This window comes from Gambusia affinis, linkage group LG01 (assembly GCF_019740435.1).
Source record: "Gambusia affinis linkage group LG01, SWU_Gaff_1.0, whole genome shotgun sequence".
Lineage (NCBI taxonomy): Eukaryota > Metazoa > Chordata > Actinopteri > Cyprinodontiformes > Poeciliidae > Gambusia > Gambusia affinis.
This window is the reverse complement of record NC_057868.1, coordinates 15,850,064-15,874,054: the sequence shown is the minus strand read 5'-3', so window position 1 is coordinate 15,874,054 and position 23,991 is coordinate 15,850,064. Positions and strand designations below refer to the sequence as shown.

The following is a 23,991-nucleotide window of genomic DNA, read 5'->3' as shown; positions in this document are numbered from 1 at the left end:
AACAACTTAAGCACTGGAGGACAGCTGTGGTGAGCAGCGTTGGGAGTGCCATGCATCTTAAACCTGTCGGAGTCAGCGTTTCAAAGTGTAAATATGCGTATTTGCAAAGTCTTCCAAAATTCTTTTTTGTCAGGTTGTGTACTGTGTTGCTGCTACGGACAAAAAATAAATAAATAAATAAAGTGCAACCTTTGTTTATGTGCAGGTCATTTTATGTGGGGAATCTACTTAATACCTCCAGATCAAAGAGGAAATTTAACAACAACCAAGAAGAGGGACTTTGACAGCTGAGAAATGCTTGTGTCAATTTAAGCCAATTATGACTGTAGCTATTCTATCGTGATTTCAGGACAAAACACTAACACTCTTAATTTGACCGAAAAACCCCCCAGCTACAACTCTTCCTATAAAGACATTACAAAAGAATGTAGAAATCAGAAGTGAAACATTGTCAGTCATGCAGACACTCAGCAAACAAAAGAGCAACACTGACATGATTAGAGGTTACATAACTCCAACTGATTTGCATGCAGGTTATTAATTTACTCTAAAATCTGTGGGTCTCCAGGGTTCCTGCTGACAAATATTATATATATATATTTTTAATTAGCTTAAATGTTAGAAATTAAACTGGGAAAACCAACTAGATATTTTTAAATTCAAGACTATTTTAAGTGTGCAGACACTGCTAGAATACAATTTGTGTCGTTTTTATGCAATTGATGTTGCTATGTTTTGGTAGAAAAGGTATTATAAATCGTGTATACAGTTAGAGTAAGACAATATCTGGTAATTGTCTTTTTGTTTTTTTATGAAGTTGCATGTGCCTCATGGTTTGCTATTGACACACCCAAATATCTGTAGTGTGAGGCAAAGGGTTTCTATCCTAATTGAGAAGTAATGAACCATGAAAGTGACTGTTTTGAAAATGCAATTTAATTATACATTATTATAATTATTGCTATATAATTATTATTATTATTATACTTTTTTTCTCTATTTTTTGAACCGTTATAGGCTAATGTATATTTTTTACACGTTTGCTGCATAATCAGCAGACAGTACGTCAACAATGTGAATATAATTGTTCAGACCACCTCCGAAATCAAAGCACAGTTGAACAGGTTATACACATTACGTTAGAGTCAGGGCTGCATGTCCTTTATTAGCAGGATTCAATTATTGTGGAGAGAACGCTACGTTCGTGAGAAAACATTGCTATCTTGAAACATTACTTGAAATGAGACACATTTTTTCTTGTTCTAAGTCTTTATTGAAGTTCAAAACAAAAGGTACACATTGTACAACAGCTGAAAATCTGAAGAATTAAAAGAACTAGCGCACTTTGGTTTGTTTTGGCGCAAGATGGGGTGATGGTGACGTCATCGGCCAAAATTATAACTGTTAATATCTCAAAGACGAAAGCTGCACAAACGAAAATTTCAACGGCACAAACCTGCACAAACGGAGCACTAACGAACTAGCCCACTTTGGTTTGTTTTGGAGCATATGGGGGGATGGTGAACTCTAGATGACCTAAAAAATAACTTTTAATATCTCAGAAACCAAAACTGCACAAACGAAAATTTTAACGGCACAAACCTGCACAAACGGAGCACTAACCATTCAGACTATTTGCTGAATTTTTTGACGTGGGTGGGGTGTCAGCTTCACACAGCTGATTTAGCTTGCTACTGCTGGTTCTACCCCCCCACCCCCCGTCTCCCCAATCTCCACCCCCCGTTGGCGCATGTGTGTCCGCCGATTCTACCCCCCGCCAACAAAAAAAGAAGTGTCCTCCTTTTTAGAAACCCAAATCTGGTGACCCTACACTTCTTCATCACGGCTGCTTCTCCTACAGTTTACAGCTGCCCTACCTATGGCAGTCTACTCATCATAAGCCTTCTATAACAGTACAGCGGCTACGTGTATTTTATAAAAGACGGCGTATCTGAAAAGAAATATAGTAATACGTACCTTTACTTTCTTTCAAATTTCTTTCTCTGAATCTTGCATCTGGTCCCATAGAAATGAATACTATTTTCTTTGACTCCCCCTAGTGGTCTGGAGCACTTCCGTTTTCAACACTTTTTATTTGCTGCATTTCATTCGGGGGTGTTTTCTTTTTTGTTTGCTGCATTTCATTCGGGGGCGTCTTCTTTTTTATTTGCGTCTCTCTTTTTGTTTGCTGCATTTCATTCGGGGGTGTCTTTTTTTTTGTTTGCATGTTTTCTCTTTTGCTGCGCATTTGCACCTGTCGGCCACCGTATTTTTTGCTCTGCCGCTCCATCTTGTTGCCACTACATAAACATGATATTTTCGACTAACGTTAGTCCCAGGCATCGCTAAATTATTACACATAAAGTTAACCTCAAAACCTGGACTTACGGATGAATTATACGGCCGAGATAACGAATATAAGTTTGCTAAAAAACAGTGGGACTTACCGTGACCAAACTTAGCTGCAGCAACCGCCGTATTGTTGACAGTTTGGCGCTTCTTACAAACACGTCGTCACTCGTCAGTGTCCAATGCGCATGTGCGTTCAACGAAAGCTGCCGAATGATGCCGAGTTTTTTGCTGGTTATGTAGATGCGTTTTGCTCACTCATAACTCCAAGTTCGGGTTACTTGCTGCTGATGAGTTTGATTACTTGCCTCAGTAGAAAGTTGTCTTTGCTAAGTTTAAGTTAGTATAGTCAACAGACTAAGCTGGAATGAGTTCAGGTCACTTTTCTTTTTGAGTACACTTTACTTTTACATTTTACAGTGTACGACACTTTCCTAAAGGCTGAGTGAACGCCTCATTGTTTTAATTTTGGGCTTCTGTGCTCGGCAGCTTGCTGGGAAAATTGGTCTTGAATTACAAGAAAACGACCTAATTTCCGCATTGACTACTTTTGCTCATTTACCTTGATGCCATGATCAGCACTTCTTCTTCTGAGTGAACTGTGTGTAATCAGCAGGAGATTGAGGACTAACTGTCTTGTTGTTACCTTCCTGTCACTGTTCAGATTTCAGAACTGCTTCCCATATTTGGGATTGTTTTTCCCCAATATGCTTGTCTTCCAGTGTGTTCTGATCTAGATACACTTAATTTGCTGCTGGTGCAATTGAGCGTATAAAAGAAAGCGTGTAATCTTTGTTATCCAGAGCTCTGTGCTCTGGGCTGTAAGAAGCTGTGTGTGAACTACTTTGCTGGAAATAACACATTTGCAAAGACAGTTTGTCTTTTCATTGTTTTCTTTGATATAGAACTCATGTTAAAAATCCTACCAAAAAAGCATGTGCCACCATCAACTGAAGACTCATATTGCTAACAAGACCATATGAACCATTTAGTGTGAATTGTTAGCATACCAAAAAACCAATAACTGCTTAATTGTTAGGAGATGTCCCAAAGGCCACAACAAACAGTAAAACACACCATTTATAGGAGTTTTGAAAGATGAATATATTCAAAAAAATTAAGTTAAAATCAAAGCAACATTATGCCCTGATCTTTTTTTCTACTTTTGGGAATTCGAGGAACCATTAGTAAGCAGTCTAAGAGTGAGATATTTAAGGCATGTTCCTCCAAAGCCACTGTCCTGCATCTTTTAGACACCAAAATCAAATGATTAGGTCATTTACAGAACTATTTAGTAGGGATGGACAATATATTAATTATTTTAACACATCAATATCAGTCGGATGACTAAAACTGAACCAATATTAAGAACCGATATTTACTTCCATCTTTTTGCCATTTGTTTTTTTGGGTGCTGGAGGGCACAGGAAGTTATGTTATTCGTTTGATCATGTGACAGTGATAGTGATGCAGCACAACACTGGGTGGAGTTTAACTGAAGTAGAGAAGTAGTGGTGAAGTCAGCGGTGTGGTGGTTGTTTTTTTAAGGTGTTCATTCAAAATAACAAATTCAGACAAAGAAACATTTTCAAATCAATCTGTTTATTTCTAAATATATTAAAGTTTTTGAACTCAGTACTTTACAATAAGTAATATCTGACGTATCCAAAAGTAAGTCAAATATTGTCTGCACTGTGTTAGAAGAACACAGACAGTGCCAGTAGATACAGTATGTTTATTGACTGAACTGAAAGCCTCAACCAAAAGAAAAGAACCTAAACTTAGAGCAATAAAGCCTGAATTTATACAAGAAATCTAATTTCAACAGAATGCTGTACTTCTTTTTACTCAAAAAGTTACTGAGGTGAATGCATGTAGTTGCTGCCCACCTCCATGTATTGGTCAGAATAATTTAACTAAAACATAATTTAAACTGTGAAAAGAAGAACCGAGATAATGCAAACACATTTTTCTTAGTATGAGACCATATATCCCGCATCCGGATTTAAAAGGAATATTCCAATCTCATCTGAAGAACTGTGTGAACTGAAGAACTCAGTGACTCCAGATGGAGGCGGTAAGACACTGAAACTACAATCACAGTAAAGGGAAAAAGAAGAGACCACTGAAATATTTAAAAGAAAAAAAAAATTAACTGAGAGGTTTTAGTGTGTGTGTGTGTGTGTGTGTGTAGTTATTTTAGGGCACAGGTGTCAAACTCCAGTCCACAAGGGCCGGTGCCCTGCAGTTTTTAGATGTGCCACAGGTACAAAACACTGGAATGAAATGAGTTACTTACCTCCACCATGTGTAGATCAGTTCTCCAGAGCCTTGCTAACGACCTAATTATTCTATTCAGGTGGTGCAGCAGAGACACGTCTAAAAGTTGCAGGACACCGGCCCTTGAGGACTGGAGTTTGACGTCCCTCTTTTAGGGTATTAAAGATATAGGATAAAATGAATTTCTGGATTACACCTCCGTCCAGTTGATGAAGGTAATATACTAAGTCTGTAAACTGCCAGTAAACACCATGAAAGAAGAAGGAGAAGTAAAAGAAGAATTGAGAAACAAGGAGTAGAACATGTGTTGATTTATTTTAGAAAATATATAAGAGAGAAGAAATAAAATGGAAAGGATAATGGGGATTTCAGTAACTCTGGATAATTTATTAGGGAAGCAGCAATCAAATGATATAATTCAGGCACTTATAAAATATTTAAAATATACAAAATTAGTTGAGAGGACTTAGTATGTATGTATGTGTGTGTGTGTGAGATTTAAAGTATGTATATTATATAGTTATTTTTAAGGTTAGAAGATATATAGGATAAAACGAATTTCTGAATTACATCTCCGTCCAGTTGATGGCGGTAATGCACCATGTATGTAAACTGCCAGAAAAAGCTACAGAAGAAGAAAGAGGAAGAAGAGACCACCGGAAGTGACAGCCGTTGGACTCTACTACAACGTCAGGTGATTTGTTTTCGGGTTGAGAAACTAACGCAACTAAAATATTTTAGACGTGATATTTTGATGAGCTTCGTGCTTACTTGGTGAAGAATGTCAGAGTTAAAAAGATGGGAGAAAGAAATGTTCCACTGAGTTGGTTCTCAGTGCTAGCTACTTAGCTAAGCTATCCCCCCCCGGTGGAGCCTGACAACTAAACTGAATGGAACACTTTCAGTTTACCTTCAGCTGAGGAAACTGAACCTTAAAGTTAATGCAGCTCCTTAGACTCATCTCTGCCTGTCGGAACCTGAGCTAACACCATAAATGTAGCTTCCTGAACAGAATCCGACACCTGAAATGAATGCAAGACTTTAAAGCGACCCGTAAGCACTCGGGGTGTCGTGTTTACACGCAGACTCGCATCTGGGCTTCCGTTGTTTGAACATAAAATGTGGCTGCAGCAGAGACTGAAGGGTCTACCGGGCTTGTTGTCGAGTAGCTGGGCGCGAAGGGTCCTCATCGGACTGCTCCTCTTCCTCATCTTCTACTGGTACCTGGGGGCAGAGCGCAGGTGGACGTTCCTGGGCGGTTCGGCTGTGCCCGGAGGTGCGGCGGGGGAGTGCCTCCAGAGTGAGATCCACAAGTGGAAGTCCATAGCTGATCGGGGAGAGGGGCTCTACAGCACCCACTCGGATCCGCTGGACACGCCTTTCGTGACGGGGAACGGCCATATTCTCATCGATGTGGACGCCAACAAGTTGTGGGTGGCCTCGTCTTCACAGCCGGGCTCAGCCCCGGTTCACCAAACCGAACACTCTCCGAGGGTCAACGTCCACCTTGTGGGGAGACGGGCCGAGGCTGAAGCTTACTTGCTGGGGTACCGGAAGGGAGCAGTGCTCTCGGTCCGGTGCGCCTCGCCGGCCGCTGTGCAGTCCGCTCTGGACTGCGTGTCCATCCGAGAGGAGTTCATCGCCCACCGGAGCCGACCCAATGTGTACCTACAACGAATCCACATCAACAACCCCTCAGATCGGGTCGCTAACGTGGACATAACACCCAGCAGCCCAGGATCGAGGAGCAGGTTTTCATCCAGCGTGGACACGCTCGACGACAGGGAGGTGGAGCTGTCCTCCGGGACGGTGCAGGTGGAGAACAGCCAGGTCGTGCTGGTGGTGGTTGTCACCAGAAAGCTGAAGAACAGGATCCAGGTCGCTGCAAAATCCGAGTACTCGGACAACATCCTGTCTGTGGTCTGGACCTCAGAGCCCATCGAGTCCTCGAAGCTGGAGGCGACCTTCAGCAGCCTCAGGGATGGTGCCAAGAAGGAGATGGAGGAACTTCTGAGGGCTGACGTGAAGGAGCTGGTTCAGAAACACCAGCAGGCCTGGATGGACCTCTTTAGCTCAGGTAAGCAGCTCTCTGACTCTTGTGTTTTTACTATTTTGAGCCAAACATCATCCAGATCTATGCTAAACTGTCAGCCCATCACTCAATCATTTATGCCCTCCTTCCAAGTTTCCTGAAGTTCTGAAAGGAGCTCAGGTTTTATATATTTTAGACACATGGTCCAATTTTATAGCACAATCAAGTAGAAGTGCCCCAGTTACAGTTTTCTGGCTGATCACTAATCTTCACAAAGCCTGACCTGCCATTCAAATATTTTTGTCTGAAATGTTGCTATATTTAGAAAGAAAGTCCCAGAGTTGGCAACTGTGGGATGGCAGTTAACTACAGACCTGACCTGGTGTGTGGGTCCGTCAGTCAAGCCTCTCTCACAGCAGAACAATAGAGGACAGTGGTTGATTTTTAGACCTTTGCTCAGGTAGATAAGATAGGTGGATAAGATCGTCTTCACATTTAAGTGTCTTCCGATCACCAATCTCTGAAAATTAAGACCAGTTCATCAGTGCACTCCTCAGGGCCACCCCCAGAGAACTTGCTAAGTTCGGTGATCGGGGTGCCAGGGTGGTCCACCAGCAGTTCGTGTTTTTTGCATTGAAAAATGTTACCTTGACAGGAATTGTAAAAACATTACTGGTTAACTGTACTACTGGAAGAGATTGTTGACAATGCTTAATCACACAACTATAGTTTTAAAAGCATCCATCCATCCGTTTTCTTACACCCTTGTCCCTAGTGGGGTCGGGAGGTGTTGGGGCCTATCACCAGCTAACGTTCTGGGTGAGAGGCAGGGTACACCCTGGACAGATCGCCAGTCTGTCGCAGGGCGTTTTAAATCAACAAGCCAAAAAATAAATGAATAAATACTAGTAAACATTTTTTGTACATCTGTTAAATCTCAAATAAGGTAATGAGCCTGTGAAATAGGCTCTGTTGTGTTGACATAAGCAGAATATCAACAAACATTTGGAACGGAAACCCAGCTGCTGACCAGATGAACTTCTGTCTGTTGAATTCAGGTATCGAAATGAGAAAGATTACGGACTCCAACACGCCATCCAGCCGCACCGTGAACAACACCCTCTACTACATCCTGTCCTCCTCCACGGCCCCTCTGCTCGACCAGCGGCCGAGCGCGGAGGAGCGCGCGCGCCTCGTGTCCAGCCTCAACTACGCCGACCACTGCTTCAGCGGCCACGCCACCATGCACGCCGAGAACCTGTGGCCCGAGCGTGTGAGCAACACGGCTCAGATCTTGCAGCTGGTCACGCTGTGGACCCTAACCCTGCAGAAGAGGGGCTGCAAGGTGCTGGTTGCCGCCGGCGCCCACGGGGCCATGCAGGGCATGGTGCTCAGCTTCGGCGGCCTCCAGTTCACAGAGAACCACCTCCAGTTCCAGGCCGACCCGGACGTGCTGCACAACAGCTACGCCCTGCGGGGGATCCACTACAACCAGGATCTGATCAACCTGGCCGTGTTGCTGGACGGTGAGGGGAAGCCCTTCCTGCACCTGTCGGTGCGGCAGCAGGAGGCGGCAGTCAAGCTGTACGCCTGCGAGGCCGGCTGCCTCAACGAGCCTGTCGAGCTCACCTCCGAGGTCAAAGGCCACACGTTCCCCGTCATGGTGACCCAGCCCATCACGCCGCTGCTCTACATCTCCACCGACCTGCGCCACCTGCAGGACCTGCGCCACACGCTGCACCTCAAGGCCATTCTGGCTCACGAGGAGCACATGGCAAACAGATACCCCGGCCTGCCCTTTCTGTTCTGGTTCAGTGTGGCGTCGCTCATCACCCTGTTCCACCTCTTCCTGTTTAAACTCATCTACAACGAGTACTGTGGCCCCGGCGCCAAGCCTCTCTTCAGGAGCAAGGTATAAACGGTGCTGACAAAAGCCAACTTCACTCTGATCTGCTCTCTTGTTTGTGTCCAGCGTGTTCTCTCTCTGCTCACTCTCTCTTTGGGGCTCTTGGTTTGAAATGAGTTTGTGTGAGTGAACACCAGAGCGGGGCGCCATAGCCTTAAACACTTTCCTTTTTATCCCCCTCTGTTGAGAGGTGATTTGGTCAGCGTTGGTTCTGGGTGGAAGGACTTGGTGCTCTGCAACGATCCAAGCTGAATCCTTTTTTTCTAAGATCGGCTACACGTCCGGCTTCCAGCATCTCGTTAGCACACTTCCTGCTCTCTTCACGTCCGCCGTGGATCGGAAAGAAACGTTGGTCGCTGTGGAAGGACAACAAGCACAAGAAATCTTTTCCTTTGCCAATATTTTGCTGTTCATCTCTGCCAGTTTGAGTTTGTTGGAAGACGTGTTACATTTTTATGAAGGTCATCATCTGATGGTTTTCAGAGTAAATCAGAACATCCAGTAGTCCTGGTCGACCCCACTTTTTCTGCTCTTTTCTTCCCAGCAATCAGACGTTCTTGTAATGTTTTAAAGACGTCCTCATTTGTAGTTCTCCAGACTTTCTGAAGCAACACGTCAGAGAGAGGTTTTTCTTTTCTTTTCTTAGAACTCCTAGCTCTAATTTTTTACATCCCCAAAGTTTAGGATATTCAGACATGTTGAACAACTGGACTGAAAATGTTGGAAAACAGCAGTAAAGTTATCAGAGAAGGTTTTGGAACTGTTGATCCAGACCAGTTCAAAAGATTACTAGAACGTCTGAGTGCTTGGATGGACTGGATCAGAATCCTCCATTACTGCAGATCTGTCCAGACCAGGTTGGGGTTCGGTTATCATCTTTAACTGGGCTGATTGATTCCCATCTTCGTGCCAGAATCAGCTGATCGGTTCTATAATCCAGTACAGAGTCCTACTCCAGTGAGTCCTGTCCAAGTCTTTGTGAAAAGCGCAAATATACTTCACAGAATCAGACACCTAAAACCTTGTTGGGACCACGGAGTGTTGGGGCCAATTTTTAATTTTTTTCAAATTACAACAAAGTCATAATATTGGTATTATAAAGATGCAACATTAGCAGATGAAAGTTAAAAAAGTTGTTTTAATGAGAAAAAAGCTTTGATAACTATTACGACCTAACGTAAGCAGCTCAGCCAGTCCCCGATTCTTTCTTTAAAATATACTCTGTTTGCAGAATTGTTTCAAAATCTTGCTGCTCATAATAGTTTAACTCTGATGTGTTTAAAGATTAAGTATCTCTTCATTTGTAAAACCAATACTAAAATATAACTTCACAAGTTGCTTAACATTCCCCATTTTATTTTTTGATCATTTTTCATGGAGAAATTCTCATAAAATGACCACTTCATTCTACTATACAACCACATTCTGTTAGTATTATTACTTTATTCGTGTATTGTCGTGACTTTCATGTCATATGACTTTTTGTAATACGATGTTCTTGAAGTGAAAAAGCATTCTTGGCCTGGCCCTAATACTCCATTATATGTTGGAAACACTACATGTGAAATTTATTATCATTATTACAGCTAAATATAGTTCTTCCAGAACTATATTGATTGTCTTAATGCAGACAAATCTGTTTGTTCCTCACCTCTAAACTAGACACGAATGCCCCACACACACACACCCACACACACCGTTGATGCTCAGTGTGATCACTGAGCTACTCTGAGCGTAACTCTTGAGTGACTGTGATCAGGGATCAGAACCTGGCGATCAGGGAGTCATCTGGAGGAACGTCCTCAGAGAGGATTCTGGGATTCATCAGGAGGCAGGTTGAGGTCAACATGTTGGAGCCCTTCACAGGTTTCTGTTTCCTCTCTGAGGAGGGTGTAGACCTGCATAGATGCTTCTGGCTGTCAGTTGCTGTTTCCAGCTGTGGTCCCAAGCAGCTGGGCGGACCTGCCGCACTCTTGAGACGGGCTGGACTCTGAATGCATGAACTGCTCTGTCTCTCTGCTTGGACTCTTTCTGCTCTTTTTTTTCTGCCTTTTTTCAAAATGTTTTATATTGAATCACATAATTAAATTAACAACAAACCTGTGGCTTTGGTTCTTTACTGCTCACACCCTTTCCTCTTCCTCCTCCCCCTCCTCTTCCTCTTCTGCCATTCTGTCTGTGTGTAGTCAGGGGTGGGGGCAGACAGTTTCCGCCATGCCTCACCTGTTCTAACACTCCGCTCTGACTCCACCAGGTCTCCAGCAAAAGAGAAGACGACTGCCGCGACTCCTCTGAGGTCGCTTAACCGTAGCTTCAGCGCAGGTTTGCTGCTGCTGTTGTTGTTGTGGACATATTGACATGGTGGGTGGGTTCGTTCGTTTGCTGTTCGTTCTGATTCTAAATCCTCTGACGTCCAACTCAGCTGCTGTGTTTTATGTAAAATAACATCCAACATGGCGGAATATTGCCCAGAAATCAGCTGGGAAACCAAACCACAGGGCCGGAATTAACAATAGCGTTCATAAAAATAATTTGTTTTACTCTGCATGAGTATTCAGTATATGTATACTGAAATTGTGGGGTTTTTTTTGAAAAAAATCACAAGTTGTGAGTTAGAATTGAATATGAAACCGGTCTTCTGTAGAAGAGTCTCTAGATTAAGCCTTTAAAAAAAAAACGTCTTGATTGTTTCAGACGTGGTGGTGTGAGCCTCCAGGTCAAACAGGAAGAGCTGAATCTATGCCAGGCGATCCAGGTGGAAACCAGCAATTTCAGTCTTCTGTTTACCTTTCACACATTTCATTAGGACCATTGCAGCATGCAATGGTTTCCTTTCACCGTTTACTTCTTTAAACCTAGCTTCAGTGTGATAAGCAGGCATGATTTTTAATGGCGTTGTGCAGAAAAAAATATTTAAAAGCCAAGTTATCTTTCTGGTTTTAGTATAACAAAAAATATTAGGGTAAATAGTTTGATGCTGATGTTAAAGTGCCTAAATATGATTTTGAATTAATTGTTTGTCAAGTTGGTATATGTAATTATAATTTTTCTGTGTAAAACACTACAGACACGACAAAGGACTGTTGATCAAATGTAGGGAGGGCTGGATCAGGCACGTCTATGGAGGATTAAAAAGGACAAAATTAATACATTAAGTCATTAAATAAATTCACCATAAAATAAATAAACTCTTAATCAGATGATTACATATGCCATTAAGTAATTTAAATACACACTTGTAATATAAGATAGTTAATCAGATGTACATTTATTTATTTCACGGTTCCCGTTTCTGAGGCATGTCAGTGAAACAGTCGGTCAAATTCACCTATCAACCAAGAGGCAGAGATTTGTCCACCTTATGACCACTTTGCTGCTGCACTTAATATCATCCAATCTGGCACTGCACATCTTTACAATATGCATGTTATGATAATGACCAACTTGTGGCATAACTTTCAGGCCTATTGTGAAACTACACCACAGCAGAAGAGTGACTTAAGATTTCTCCAGAGAGAGAAAAAGTGAAAATCTGGTTCTGGCTGAGAAAATGTGAAGAAATGTGACTGTGGTGAGTTCTAGACGAATTGTGGCTGTAGTTCTGTGCTTCAAGCAGGACTCTGACGGAGAATCCCAGGCAAGACTGTGGAAGTCGGTGAACACGACTCCTTCCTTTGGTTGACTGGCAGCCGCTGTGTTTAGCTTCTCATGCTAACAAAGTCCGTCCTCTGATGGCTCGTTAGCTCGTATTTAGCCTTTTCCATCATTTTCTTTGAACCTGAAGCATGTAACCTTTCTCCAGTTTACCATCTCTACTTCTCATTTTTCAGCATTTCTCATAACATCTAACCAGCACCAGCTTTCACAAGTCATGTTCTGCCTGGTTTGTCTAGTTTTACTCGAGCTCTGGAGGTTTCTCTGAACGTGTCGCTCAGGTTTCCTGACCTCTAGTCTGGATTTAAGCCCCAACATCAGACTCGCTTAGGAACTGGACCCTGATGGACAGCTTCCTCGCTGTATTTGTGAAATAGATTATTCTGGGAACGCAGAGTATATTAAATCTTCTTTGGGCTTTTCCCCCTTCCCAGAACATTAAAACTGATTCCTGTGTTCACACATGGAAGTTCCACTTGGCTTCACTCTGATTTTTAGGTCCTTTTCCTTCGGTTTTCACTTGCCGGGTGATTTATTTTTGCTCCGTTTCTCTTTATGGGTTTGTTTTTCATTTCTTCTTTAATGTGAACTACTGAATATGTCTGAATGAAGAAATAAGTTAATTTATTGAACATTTGCAATAATCCCAATGCTTTGTATTTGAAGTATTTGTGCTTAAAAGTTTGATTTGGGTTTATTTTGGGGAGAATAAATCACTTATTAAAATATGGCATTGTATTGTCACTTTCTTCAAGAAAGAACATTAAACTATGTGATTCTTTAGCACATAGTTTAATCCTTTGCTGATGGGAACCCTCAGACGAAAAAGGTTAAAGGTAAAATGTTCACGATGCAAAAAGAAGCAGCAAGAGGAATCTTTAATAAATCATTAATAAGAATCTGTGAAAACTGAGTCATTTAGGTTCAAAAAGCTCCTAAAATACAGGCTAGAACCAGTGTTATTTTCTGTCAAACTGTCATCTTTGGTATTTATAGATTCAGCTGCAAAAATCTGAGTTATTTTTTGGCATGGGGGAAAAATCTGCCAGCAGAACTAGCACTTCAGTAATTATTAATTTAAGATGGGCTTCTACATCTTGCTGAAAAGTTGCATGCAAGTTAATGTAGTGTTAGACAAATCTCCAGAGTTCCTGCAGATATTCACCACCATTAAAATAAAAACAGTAAGTCAGATGTAAAGAACAAATCTACTGACTTTATTTAAGTGTGTTCATGTCCAAGGACTGAAACATAGTCTACTCTAGAGGAGAGCGTCACCATTCACATCTAGCAGTATGTCAGCAGAGCATCTCTGGCTTCAGTTCCACATGACTTTGGTAAAGGCTTGATGACCAAACAAACAGGCAGTCTTTTTTTTCTTTTTTTCCCTCCTCCTTCTTGTGTATTCTCTCATACACAAGAGAGAATACACAAAATAAAGCCATGATTTTGGCAGCTTTATCTCTCCACTCCCACATGCACTTATTGCAGTCACATTTGTGTGCATAGACTTTCATACAATTGCCTGGGGGGGAAAAAAAAAAATTCTGTTTCTTGCTCTGAGTCAGAGCAGCACCGGAGGAAGCGAACGGAACATTTACAGCCAGATCATTCATCGACAAAACAGCAGATGCAAAGCAGAACTTAAGGATTTTCACATTAAATCTTCAGGTTTTTAGTCCTACCGTAGAATTTTGGTAGCTCTCCTGTCATTATGCAGAGAAGTAGAGAATCAATACAACAACAAATAATCACAGCTTGTGTGTCACAGTGTTCAGTGTCATTCTGAGCTGTGGGTCAGTTTCTAAGAGTGCAGCAGAAAACAGCTGTCAGATTCATCATCGTCTGATTGTGAGCGAAACCAGAATGAACCTGAATATTTCCAGATGTGGGAATTTGTTCAAATACAGTATGAGAGAGATAATCTGTGAAAAGTTAGATCTTCTCCATCTCTTCCCTGAGACTGTTGCCTCTGCAGTTGCCTCTGCAGAAATGCACCACTCCCAGTTAAAAGCAACCAATCACAGCCAGGAGGAGGGTCTTAGTGCTGTCAATCAATGCTGTTCAACATGTTAACGGTGGAGAAACAACTTGCTATTACAGGAAAACCGTTTATCCACCGTCATTGATAGTCACGCTAACTAGACCGAACAGGAGCTGCATCTTAGCACAAAGCAAAGTGGGGAGAGACCTGGCTCTGATTGGTTGTTCCTAGACAGCACTGGGAAAAGGCAGAGGAGTTCAAACATTTTTTCACAGATTGCCTCATACCATACTGTCAAAGCATACTGACAGCTTCAGCAAATATGTAAAAAAAAACAAACAAAAAAAACAACAACTTTTGTTCTAAAGTTACATACAGCAACTTTAACAAAGCAGTGAGAAAACACAGACTGTGATTGAAGAGACTTTGTTCCTGAATGTCCAGCGTGTTGTCATGGAGCATGACAACACATTGTCTGAGAACACAGCAGGACAGAGCAATGATTATCAAACAGCTGGAAACACATTACCTCAAGACAGCCGGGAGAAAATGCCCCACCGTCTTTGTCCTCCACCATGTCCACAGGCTGGGACACGGGGACCGGACTGACAGCTGGCTGACGGTCCAACCGCCACCTGGTGGTTCTAACTGGTACACTGTAATCAGCCCACGGTGGAAGGCAGCGTTACTTTAGTAGTTTTCTGCTGTTTAACAGGGAAGTGACTTGTGCAGGTTAAGCCATTAGTCATGCTAGTACATTTGCACACAAAGCACAGAGAAAGTCCCGATCTGATTCTGATCAAGCAAGTGTCTTTAGTGAAGACATCATACTGCTGCTGACCTGAAGCAAGGAGTGAACCTTCTGGATGGTCATCAAATCTACGTGGATTCTTGAAACCAGCATCTGTCTCCAGCAGAGAATGCCTTTAGTCCCTGAAGTAGTGTGAACGTGTAAGAGGTGAGACGAGGAAACACTGAGAGAGTCTTTGAGGTCATGACGGATATGTGAAGCTCCTGAGCAGGCCTGCTGTGTCCGGGCAGTAACAGAGACGAGCTACGAGTCTTTGAGCATGCTGATCTGAGCGAAGATTTTCAGAGCTGGGCCCAGTTTGATGTTCATGGTTCCCATGAGGTGGTCCTCCTTCAGCAGAAGCAGAGCCTGCCCGTCAATCTCCTGAGAGCGGAACTCCTCTGCAATCTCCAGACAGCCTGCGACCAACAACAATGACAACCGTCATGTCAGGGTGCGATGTAGCGCTTTTCATTCACCTGTGTCTGTTCAGCTGTGAAACACAGAGGCTTATTAGGGCCATTGTAGATAGGGGGGGAAAAAACGTCGATCTGTTGATTTCTGCCAAAAACCTCTGAAATTTTACAATTAATTTCAATCTTTTTTCAAGAAAAAATGTTGAACATTTTCTTATTTTGAAACTCAGAAATTTCTAAAAAAAAATTCTAGAGGATTTCTGAGATCGAACTAAATATTTTAGTTTTTTTCAAGCTCAGAAATGTCCTTGTTTTGTAGAAAATTCCTGAGATCCTAATTTCTTTTTTTTTTCAATTTTTTTTTTGCTGAAATTTACTCCTTTTTTCTATCTACAGTGGCCCGTTTGAACCTGACATGGTTTAAGTTGCTAGAGGACATCTTTTCCATCGCTCTGGAACTTTCTTGTTCTACTACTCTACAATTTGCAATGTGTGCTGTAATTTTAACTGTTAGCTTTATGTTTTTCTGTTTTTCTTTTCATAGAGGGTCTTCCTGAAGGAAAGCATGAGCTGAGATGATGCTTTCAGGAGCTAAAGATTCTCCCTCGCCTGCTAATGACTTCCTACTTTACATTAACAAAGAAAACGACTTCAAAACTAGTTGATCTGTTTCTTGATGTGCATTCTGCTCCATCTTCTCAAACCTCTGGCTGCTTCTGGCCACTTGAACTGAGCCCAGTTCTGATTCAGCTGGAGGTTTCTTCCTGTTATAGGGGAGTTTTTTCTGTCTACTGTGGCTTCATGGACCTTTGCTGTGAGGGTTTGCTGTAAAGTCAACGACGCAACACAAACAACTTGAGGTTGTGTACATGTGTCTTTTATACTGATAAGTTCAAACAGGTGTCATTTCTAAAGGTAAGGAGTGGAGGATAGAGGAGCCTCTTAAAGAAGAAGTTACAGAAATCTTGCTTGTTTGTTATTGACCAAATACTTATTCCACCATAATTTGCAAATAAATTCTTAAAAATCCAGACAATGTGATTTTCTACTTAGGTTTTCTCATTTTGTCTCTCATGGTTGAGGTCTACCTACGATGTCAATTACAGGCCTCTCTGAGAACTTGCACAATTATTGGCTGACTAAATACCCCCGTATATTTGAACCTGTAAGTATAACTCTGTCTCTGCTACAGTCAAGAAAATCTTCAATAAACTCAAATTTGTGCGCACAAGTTTTAGTTTAATAAAAAATATGACCGAACTTAATTGTTGCACAGCAATTCTTCTAACCGGAGCAAAACCTGTCATCATGCCGAAGGATCAGCGTGCCGCACCCACCTGGCAGGGAGGATATGAACCCATAGACGTCCTGGATGTTCCACTGACCCGGATCGCTGTGTGGGTGCGGCGGGAGGTCGGGGGTCTGCACCGCAGGAACCCGAGGGGCCGCAGACAGGGGGGGTGACGGGACTCTTCTATAGCCGGACAGATCTGAACACTGACTGGACTCTCCGTGTGCAGGGTGAACAGTGTGACCAGCAGAGGGAGCAATCTGACAGAAACGTGGAAATCAGCTCATTCCAACATTTGAACCGTGAACCAAAACCAGAGGTCAGCTTCAGAGTAGACAGTTTGTCCGAAGCTAACAGTAGCTTCTCTGCCATGTCAGAGCCTGCTGTGAATGCTAAGGCTAGTTAGCAAGGCCAACAGCAGATAGCAGCGGATAAACAGTTTTCCTGGAAAGGTGAGTTGTTTCTCCGTCATTAGTACGTTGAGCAGCGTGTGCAGACAGTTCCACAGACAATATGTATATATATATATACATATATATATATATATCCATCCATCCATCCATCCATTTTCAGTTCACCCTTGTCCCCAATGGGGTCAGGAGGGTTGCCAGTCACACGGCAACATGTCAAATAAAATGTCTCACCTTCTTTTTAGAGTCCAAGCTGCTGTTTTTGTAATTCCCATTCAACGGTCGTCTCTTCAGGTTCTCTAGGCTGGTTCTGCGGTTCGGGAAGAGACCCATTCTCTTTGTGCATCCCACATTGTAGCTACAGGAATATTTGAGAATATTGAAAAAAAGATCTAAGTTAACAGAGTCATAAAACTTTTTTTTTTTGTAGTAATAGTATGACTAGTAGGGTTCAAATAAGGTCATTTTGACCTTACAGTTGTATGTTTATGACTCAATGTTTGCCAGAACTCCCCAATAAAGTTGAGATTTTATTTGGATAATTGTGGATAGATCCGAATCAGAGCAAAAAAAAAAAAAAAAAAAAACCTCAGAAAGAAAAATAAATCGGACTCACCGTTTAGCACACACTGTGGAGCAGAACCTCTTGGATCTTTTGAAGATGTAGGCAAAGTCCACCTTACCGCAAAGTTCACAGGTCAACATGGGCTCCTGCTGGGCCTTTAGCTCTGAGAGGACACACAAACAGCACACAAAGTCACTGTCGGATGACTCCCCAGTTTTCCTTCTCTTGAACTGGAAGACTCTTCTTGAGATGAGGAAAAACAAGGAGAAAAGCAAGGAAAGACACTTTTCAACAACTCTATTCCAATTCACTGTTACTTACATTGTGCAGCACAACTGGAGAACAAAACTGCAGTTCAAGGATGAAGAACTCACAGTTACCAGCACATCTCCCTGATGTATTCCACAGACGTTTTCTTAGAATACGGATTTGTTGGCTATACCTGTACACCCGTCTGTCTGTCTGTCTGTCTGGACGGACGGTCAGATGGAAAATGAACTTTACTACTGATCTAAAAACAAAAACAAAGAAAAACGTTTACCCTTGGAAGATAGGCCATCCATCTTTGAATCTGCTGCCCGTCTCCGGAGGCTCTCTATAGAAAAAGATGGACGCTCCACCTACAGAAAAGAAATGTATTGATTCACCTGATTGATAAAAATGCCAAGTATAGTGAACTGCTGGCATGAGCTCAGCTTAAGACGGTGCTAATAGCATTAGATTGTTGAAACAAAAAGAGCTTTGCATATCTAAAGAAGATTAAAGCATTCTGAGGCATCAAAACAAGAAAAATTCCCTGAAGGATTACCACCAATGACATTTGGAAATAAAGACTTGCCCCTAATCAAGCCAGCCTTCATTACTGCATGTCAGAAATGACTTTAGCTGTGAAGCTGCATGTCAGAAAAGGTTCCCAAATCTCTGTTACTGCTGATATTCCCCAACAGACCAATGCACGACCCGGTACTCACAGGGAACGGCTCGGCACCTTCCTGGATAACGAAGCCTTCGATCAGGTGCGTCAGGATGTGGGAATTGTCTATGGCCTGCTGAGCTGTTTTGCTGTCTCCATTGTGCTGGCTGCTGTCAGTGCTCCCATTCCCAGAGGTCATGACTGGAGCACAGGCCGCCCCAAACCTGTCAACACAACAGCAAAGTACAACCGCATGAATCTGAAAGAGTGTTCAAATATAGAAATACAGCAGAGTCAATGAGTCCGGTGGCTGATGAACCAGGATCATTCCTTTTTAAATGTTGCCCTTCAGACACACCTGAGCATCTTCAGATAATAAGCAAGAAGCAACATTGGGAAAAGTCCAGCTTAAAACCCGAAATCAGCTGGGAGGACTGGAATCGAAGTTACATGAAACATCTCTACCACCATATCTACAGAGGCACAGAACGTTCCAAAAGCAGACAGATGGATCTAGGTATTGGTATCTAGATACAGTTAAAGGTTTCTCCATCTTTTCTTTCAGGTTTTTTTTTCTTCAGGTCACCACAGCCAATCATATGTCTCCATTTAGTCCCGTCTTCTCCTGTACCTTCACTCCAACTGTCTCTCCCCTGAACGTGTCCAAACCGGACCTGAGTGAAGAGTGAAAGAGGAATCATCTTTTCTCTCTTTTCCAGTTCATAACTCCACCTCCATCGTTTTCTCTACCTGTTCTCTGCTTTAACTCCAAATCAAAATGTCATCTGCATACATCATAATCCACAGAGCCTTGAACCTTGTCAAACTAGATTTAGTTTTCTTGAAATCTAGAAATACACAGTGCAGGTCTCGCTGGCCTTTTCTGTACACTCCATCAGCATCTTTCAAGTAAAAACTTGCATCTGTAATTCTGGCATGAAACTGTTCTGCTGCTCACTTCTGACCCAAGTCTGGCTTCTGCTAATCTTTTCCACAGCTTCACAAGTTGTTTTTCATACAGCTCATACCTGGAGTTGTATAAAAAAACAAATTCATACCTGGAGTCGTTTTTCGTACAACTCCAGGTATGAAAAATTCCAAACCTGGAGTTTTTTCCCCTGGAGGTATGGAGGAAAACCCATTTGTGTATTTCCTCCATACTTGTCACAATTCTATACTTCTTCTCAATAACCGACACCAGAACACCTTCCCTCCATTTCTCAGTCTTCAAGATTTTGTTGCAACAACCAAATCATAAACTCCCATGCCTCCAGGAGTACGTCATCGGGTCCCAATGCCGTTCCCCTCCTTCTAAGAAAACTGAGACAGTCATGGTGTGGAAACTAAAGGAGCACCCAGCACTATTATTAAGGCATTGCAGTTTTCAATTCTACAGCTAACAAGCATGTGTGTTCACCAGATAACTGTAGGCTGTACCCAAGCAGCTAATGCCAGTTTGTCATACTTGTTACAGATCAAAAATGGTCATATTTTGCTCAATAAGCGTTTAAAGCCTATGTAAAATTCAGCAAGATCTTAATCTGTATTGTTTTTTTACCTAAGGAAATTATTTTCATAGAAGTAGGAATAGTTCGCAGTGACAAGTCTATTTTTAAAATAAAGGTAAGCAGATAATATTCTACATCATTACTGTAAATTTCAGATTAGATAGATAGAAAGAAATGTATCAACCTTGAAATATCTGACAGTTCATACTTTTTTACTTTTATCAATGTCAATATTATTTCAAAAAACAACACAAGGTTACTCTCATGGCTGACAACAAATTTTATTTTAAATATAACATTTTTATTTATCAGATAAACAGATTCATCAGAAAGTATTCATCTATGCCTTATCAACTGTATTCTGCTTTCAAGCAGCCATATTGTTTCAGTACTTTCTTGATCAATTCACTTCTGCTTATTTATAAAGCGACAAATTCACAGGAAATCTCTTCATAAAAACAAACAGAACCAATTAACTTACAGAAATGTCTAATTTAATACAATACAAGCATGCAAACAGATTCTAGCCTGTAAACAGGCTAGAACATGCATCCCAGTTCTAACATAATGCAGACAAATTCAGTTTAAAGGCCTTTTGGTAAAGATGGATTTAATCCAGACACTAACTCTGCAGCAATACCTCAAAGGAACAACTCCACTTAACATGTATAAAACCTCCAGCAGAACCAGAGCCAAGATCGGTCTGAACGGTCATCTTCCTTTACAGAATAACACTTCTCAAGGCTTTCTGAAGACCTGTCAGTTTGTCTTACCCACTTTTAATCAGTCCACAATATCCTTCAGACAAAACATAGTAATAATAAACTCAAGGATTGAAACATTTGACACTACACTATTCAAGCAGATTTAACTCTATCTACTTCCATCTACTTTAAAAAAGAGAAACTTCTTCAACAATAGTGAAGTACTACAGCTTCACCTCTTCAGCAGATATACAGCCGCTACATGAAGGAGACTATAATGTCATATCCAGTCCTCTAGTGTGTTAAACATTTGTTCTGCTGTTTCTGTACAAACAGCAGTACGAAAATAAACTGAACAATTTTAGAGTAGAGTTTGGCGCTCTATTCCTACAAAGCAGCAGGCTGTGGTGACCAGCGGCTGTTGTTTGGCATTCAACAACAAGGAAGCCTTAAAAATGGAATAAATAAAAGCGTATATTATCAGGGAACATTTCCTCTCCTGGTTACGTTTAGGTTCCCCTTGGAGAGAGCAGTTTGTTTACACTCATGCTTGAACTCCACCGAGCGCGTCGGAAGTTTCTAACTCACTCTAAATCGCACAAAGTAAATCTAAATTGACGTGCGGGCGACATTAATCCAGTTAGTTGGGAGCAGAAATCAGTGTTGGGCAACAAACATGTAGCCTTCTTATCGTGTGTTGGTTAAAAGTACACCAGGCTAAAGTCATTTCACCAACACGCGCCTGTAGGACTGAAGCTAACAGTTGGCTTACTTTAACCGTCCGAAACCAGTTCGGAATCAGTTTCAGGCGCCCTGCACGGTAACAATGGTCCGGGGAAGAAAAGCTCTTTGTTCAGCGGCTCCAAGCTGAACAACTGCTCCGCTCCCGCCGCTGGGAGGAACACCGGCCAGCCAGCTGGAACCCTCGCCGGTAAATATTCACCGCATAAAGCGAGCAGAACCGCCTCGTTACACCGGCAACAACGACGTTACCGACTGCCTCATCTTTTCACCGCGGTCCCACGCTGTACTTTCAAACGGCGATATCAACATCCATTACAACTCATCTCCAAACTGATCAAGTCGGAATGTGAACGCGCATAGTTTCCGCCAACAACCGTCAAATTAAAAGCACGCTCCGTTGTTTTGGCCGGCGGTTGCAGCAGGACGTTCGTCTACTGTCCACCCTTACTCTGAAGAGAGTCCCCGCACGGTGTCTGTGGACGCTGGTGAGCTTCTCGGAAAGGCGCTAAAATCACTTCAACCTGGGATCAAAAGCGCGTTTATTTTGATATTCCCCATGTTCACCAACAGCTTGCCTAAAGAACTGATCTCCAACTGATTAATGAGCGCTGCTACAGCCAACTGGGATCACATCAGTTATGGAAATGTGTGGAGCTCCGGAAATGCATTTTATTTTTTTGGTTGTTTTTTTGTGTGTTTGTTTGATTTAAAGACAACATTTTGTAAAGAGACGTTGCCGGTTCGAACCCCGGTCCCTCCTTCTCTAGTGGTTGCCTCAGAAGAAGAATCCAGGGTCAAACATCTGGCCAAGTTAGTGTACAGTACAGGCTATGAAGCAGCAAGCAGATCGATATTAGCAGCAACATAAGGAGTCAGATGATAAAAACATAACAGGAAACAAACAAAAACCATTAAATGGAAGTGACAAAAATAATTTGAAGTACCTATATAACATCCACTAATAATCATGCATTAGTCTACTAGTCATTCCAGTTATTATGATTCAAAGATAACTCTAACTCAGGGTCTCAGCAGTTTTCTAGAAGTTTTTTTTTTTTCTTCAGATTAAAAGAGCATAAAAACTAAATCTTACTTGTCCATGTTTGGTTCTGGTGAAGCAGAGTAGACTGGAACCACAAGACCTGAGTTCTCTGGAAAGTTGATGCGACTACAGATCTTTAATGTATTTTGATGCCAAGCCATTCAGTGATTTATCAACCAAGAGAAGAATTTTAAAGTCTATTCTCTGAGCTATAGAGAGCCAGTGGAAGGTTTTTAGAACTGGGGTGATGCGCTCTATTGTATAAGACAGCTGCACCTTGTCTGGTACACTGTTTGTCAGAGGTATTTGGGTCCTTCATCTCATGACAAATGTAGTCTTGTTATGTTAGTTGAAACAACAGTTAAGTTATTTTCATTCAACAAAAACAAGCAGAAGCAAAACCCCAACCAACCAAGCACAAAGACCCACAGGACAAAAAAACAGAGCAGCTCTAGAAAACACCCACAAACTGATTCTTTGACAGGGCTGCACAGTGAAGCAGGTGCATGGTCACCCTGTTGTCTTGGGTGCATTGTGGATTCAAATCCCCGATTGGAGTCTTTCTCCAGGTGGGTTCCATGTTCTCCTGCATGCATGCATTCTCCCGGGTACTGCGGCTTGATGCCACAGTCCAAAAACCATGACCTTTAGGTCCATTAGTCCATGAATTGTCCTAAGGTGTGAGTGTGTGTGCATGGTGTCCTGTGTGTCTCTGTGTTGTCCTGGGGAACCTAGGATGTACGCTGCATCTTGCTCAGTGACCGCTGGTTCAGACAGTGGACGGACAAATGGATTGTTTTTTTTAAATTATTTTGATTAATTTTAGATTCGTTATGATACAAAGAACAAAGAAGACACCCGTGCCGCCACACACATACACACATAAACCCCCACAAAACAAAACAAAACAAAAACACACACACACACAACAAAATACCCCACATGCGAATGGATTGTTTGACAAAGTCAGACACACAAAATCTGTTTCTTGGTACAGCTTCAGACTTTCAGCTTGAGAAAGTAGAGGCATTTCTTGCAGCTGAAGCCAAACTCTGTTAAGAATAACAAATCCATTCAAGATATGATGTCTGAAAGGTACTGGATATTTGCAACCAGGAGCAGAAGCCTTCTACCTTGGGAGCATGGCAGCCCTGGTTTTACTATTTCAAATCGGTTCAAACTCATCAGAGCCTGGCCACACACGACTGCAGTTGTAAACACACGCCCAATTAGAGAATCAATTGTTGTTGTACATTGCTATAAATAAGCAATTCTTTTAGACAATTCTAAAAAGTCATCTAAATCATTTTTAGATTATTTTGTGACCAGTATAACTCCAATTTATGGGCTATTAATTACTGTCCATTTTATTTCTTTAATACACTGAGCAAATCATAAAAAAA

At 42.0% G+C, this 23,991-nt stretch overlaps 2 protein-coding genes across 2 annotated transcripts; one reads left to right on the top strand and one right to left on the bottom strand.

Annotated features, from left to right (window-relative positions):
• Nucleotides 1–5,212: 5,212 nt before the first annotated feature.
• LOC122822219 (uncharacterized protein KIAA2013 homolog) lies at nucleotides 5,213–12,951 on the top strand. Its single transcript, XM_044100743.1, has 3 exons — nucleotides 5,213–6,706; nucleotides 7,720–8,573; nucleotides 10,822–12,951. Exons 1-3 carry the CDS (start codon nucleotides 5,749–5,751, stop codon nucleotides 10,870–10,872), a joined length of 1,863 nt encoding a protein of 620 aa, XP_043956678.1. The 5' UTR covers nucleotides 5,213–5,748; the 3' UTR covers nucleotides 10,873–12,951.
• A 466-nt stretch (nucleotides 12,952–13,417) lies between these two features.
• Nucleotides 13,418–22,431, bottom strand: LOC122822143 (polyhomeotic-like protein 2). Its single transcript, XM_044100628.1, has 7 exons — nucleotides 21,575–22,431; nucleotides 18,649–18,814; nucleotides 18,219–18,297; nucleotides 17,729–17,840; nucleotides 17,347–17,470; nucleotides 16,749–16,962; nucleotides 13,418–15,414 (listed from the first exon to the last, which is right to left on the bottom strand). Exons 2-7 carry the CDS (start codon nucleotides 18,787–18,789, stop codon nucleotides 15,260–15,262), a joined length of 825 nt encoding a protein of 274 aa, XP_043956563.1. The 5' UTR covers nucleotides 18,790–18,814; nucleotides 21,575–22,431; the 3' UTR covers nucleotides 13,418–15,259.
• Between the last annotated feature and the right edge of the window lie 1,560 nt (nucleotides 22,432–23,991).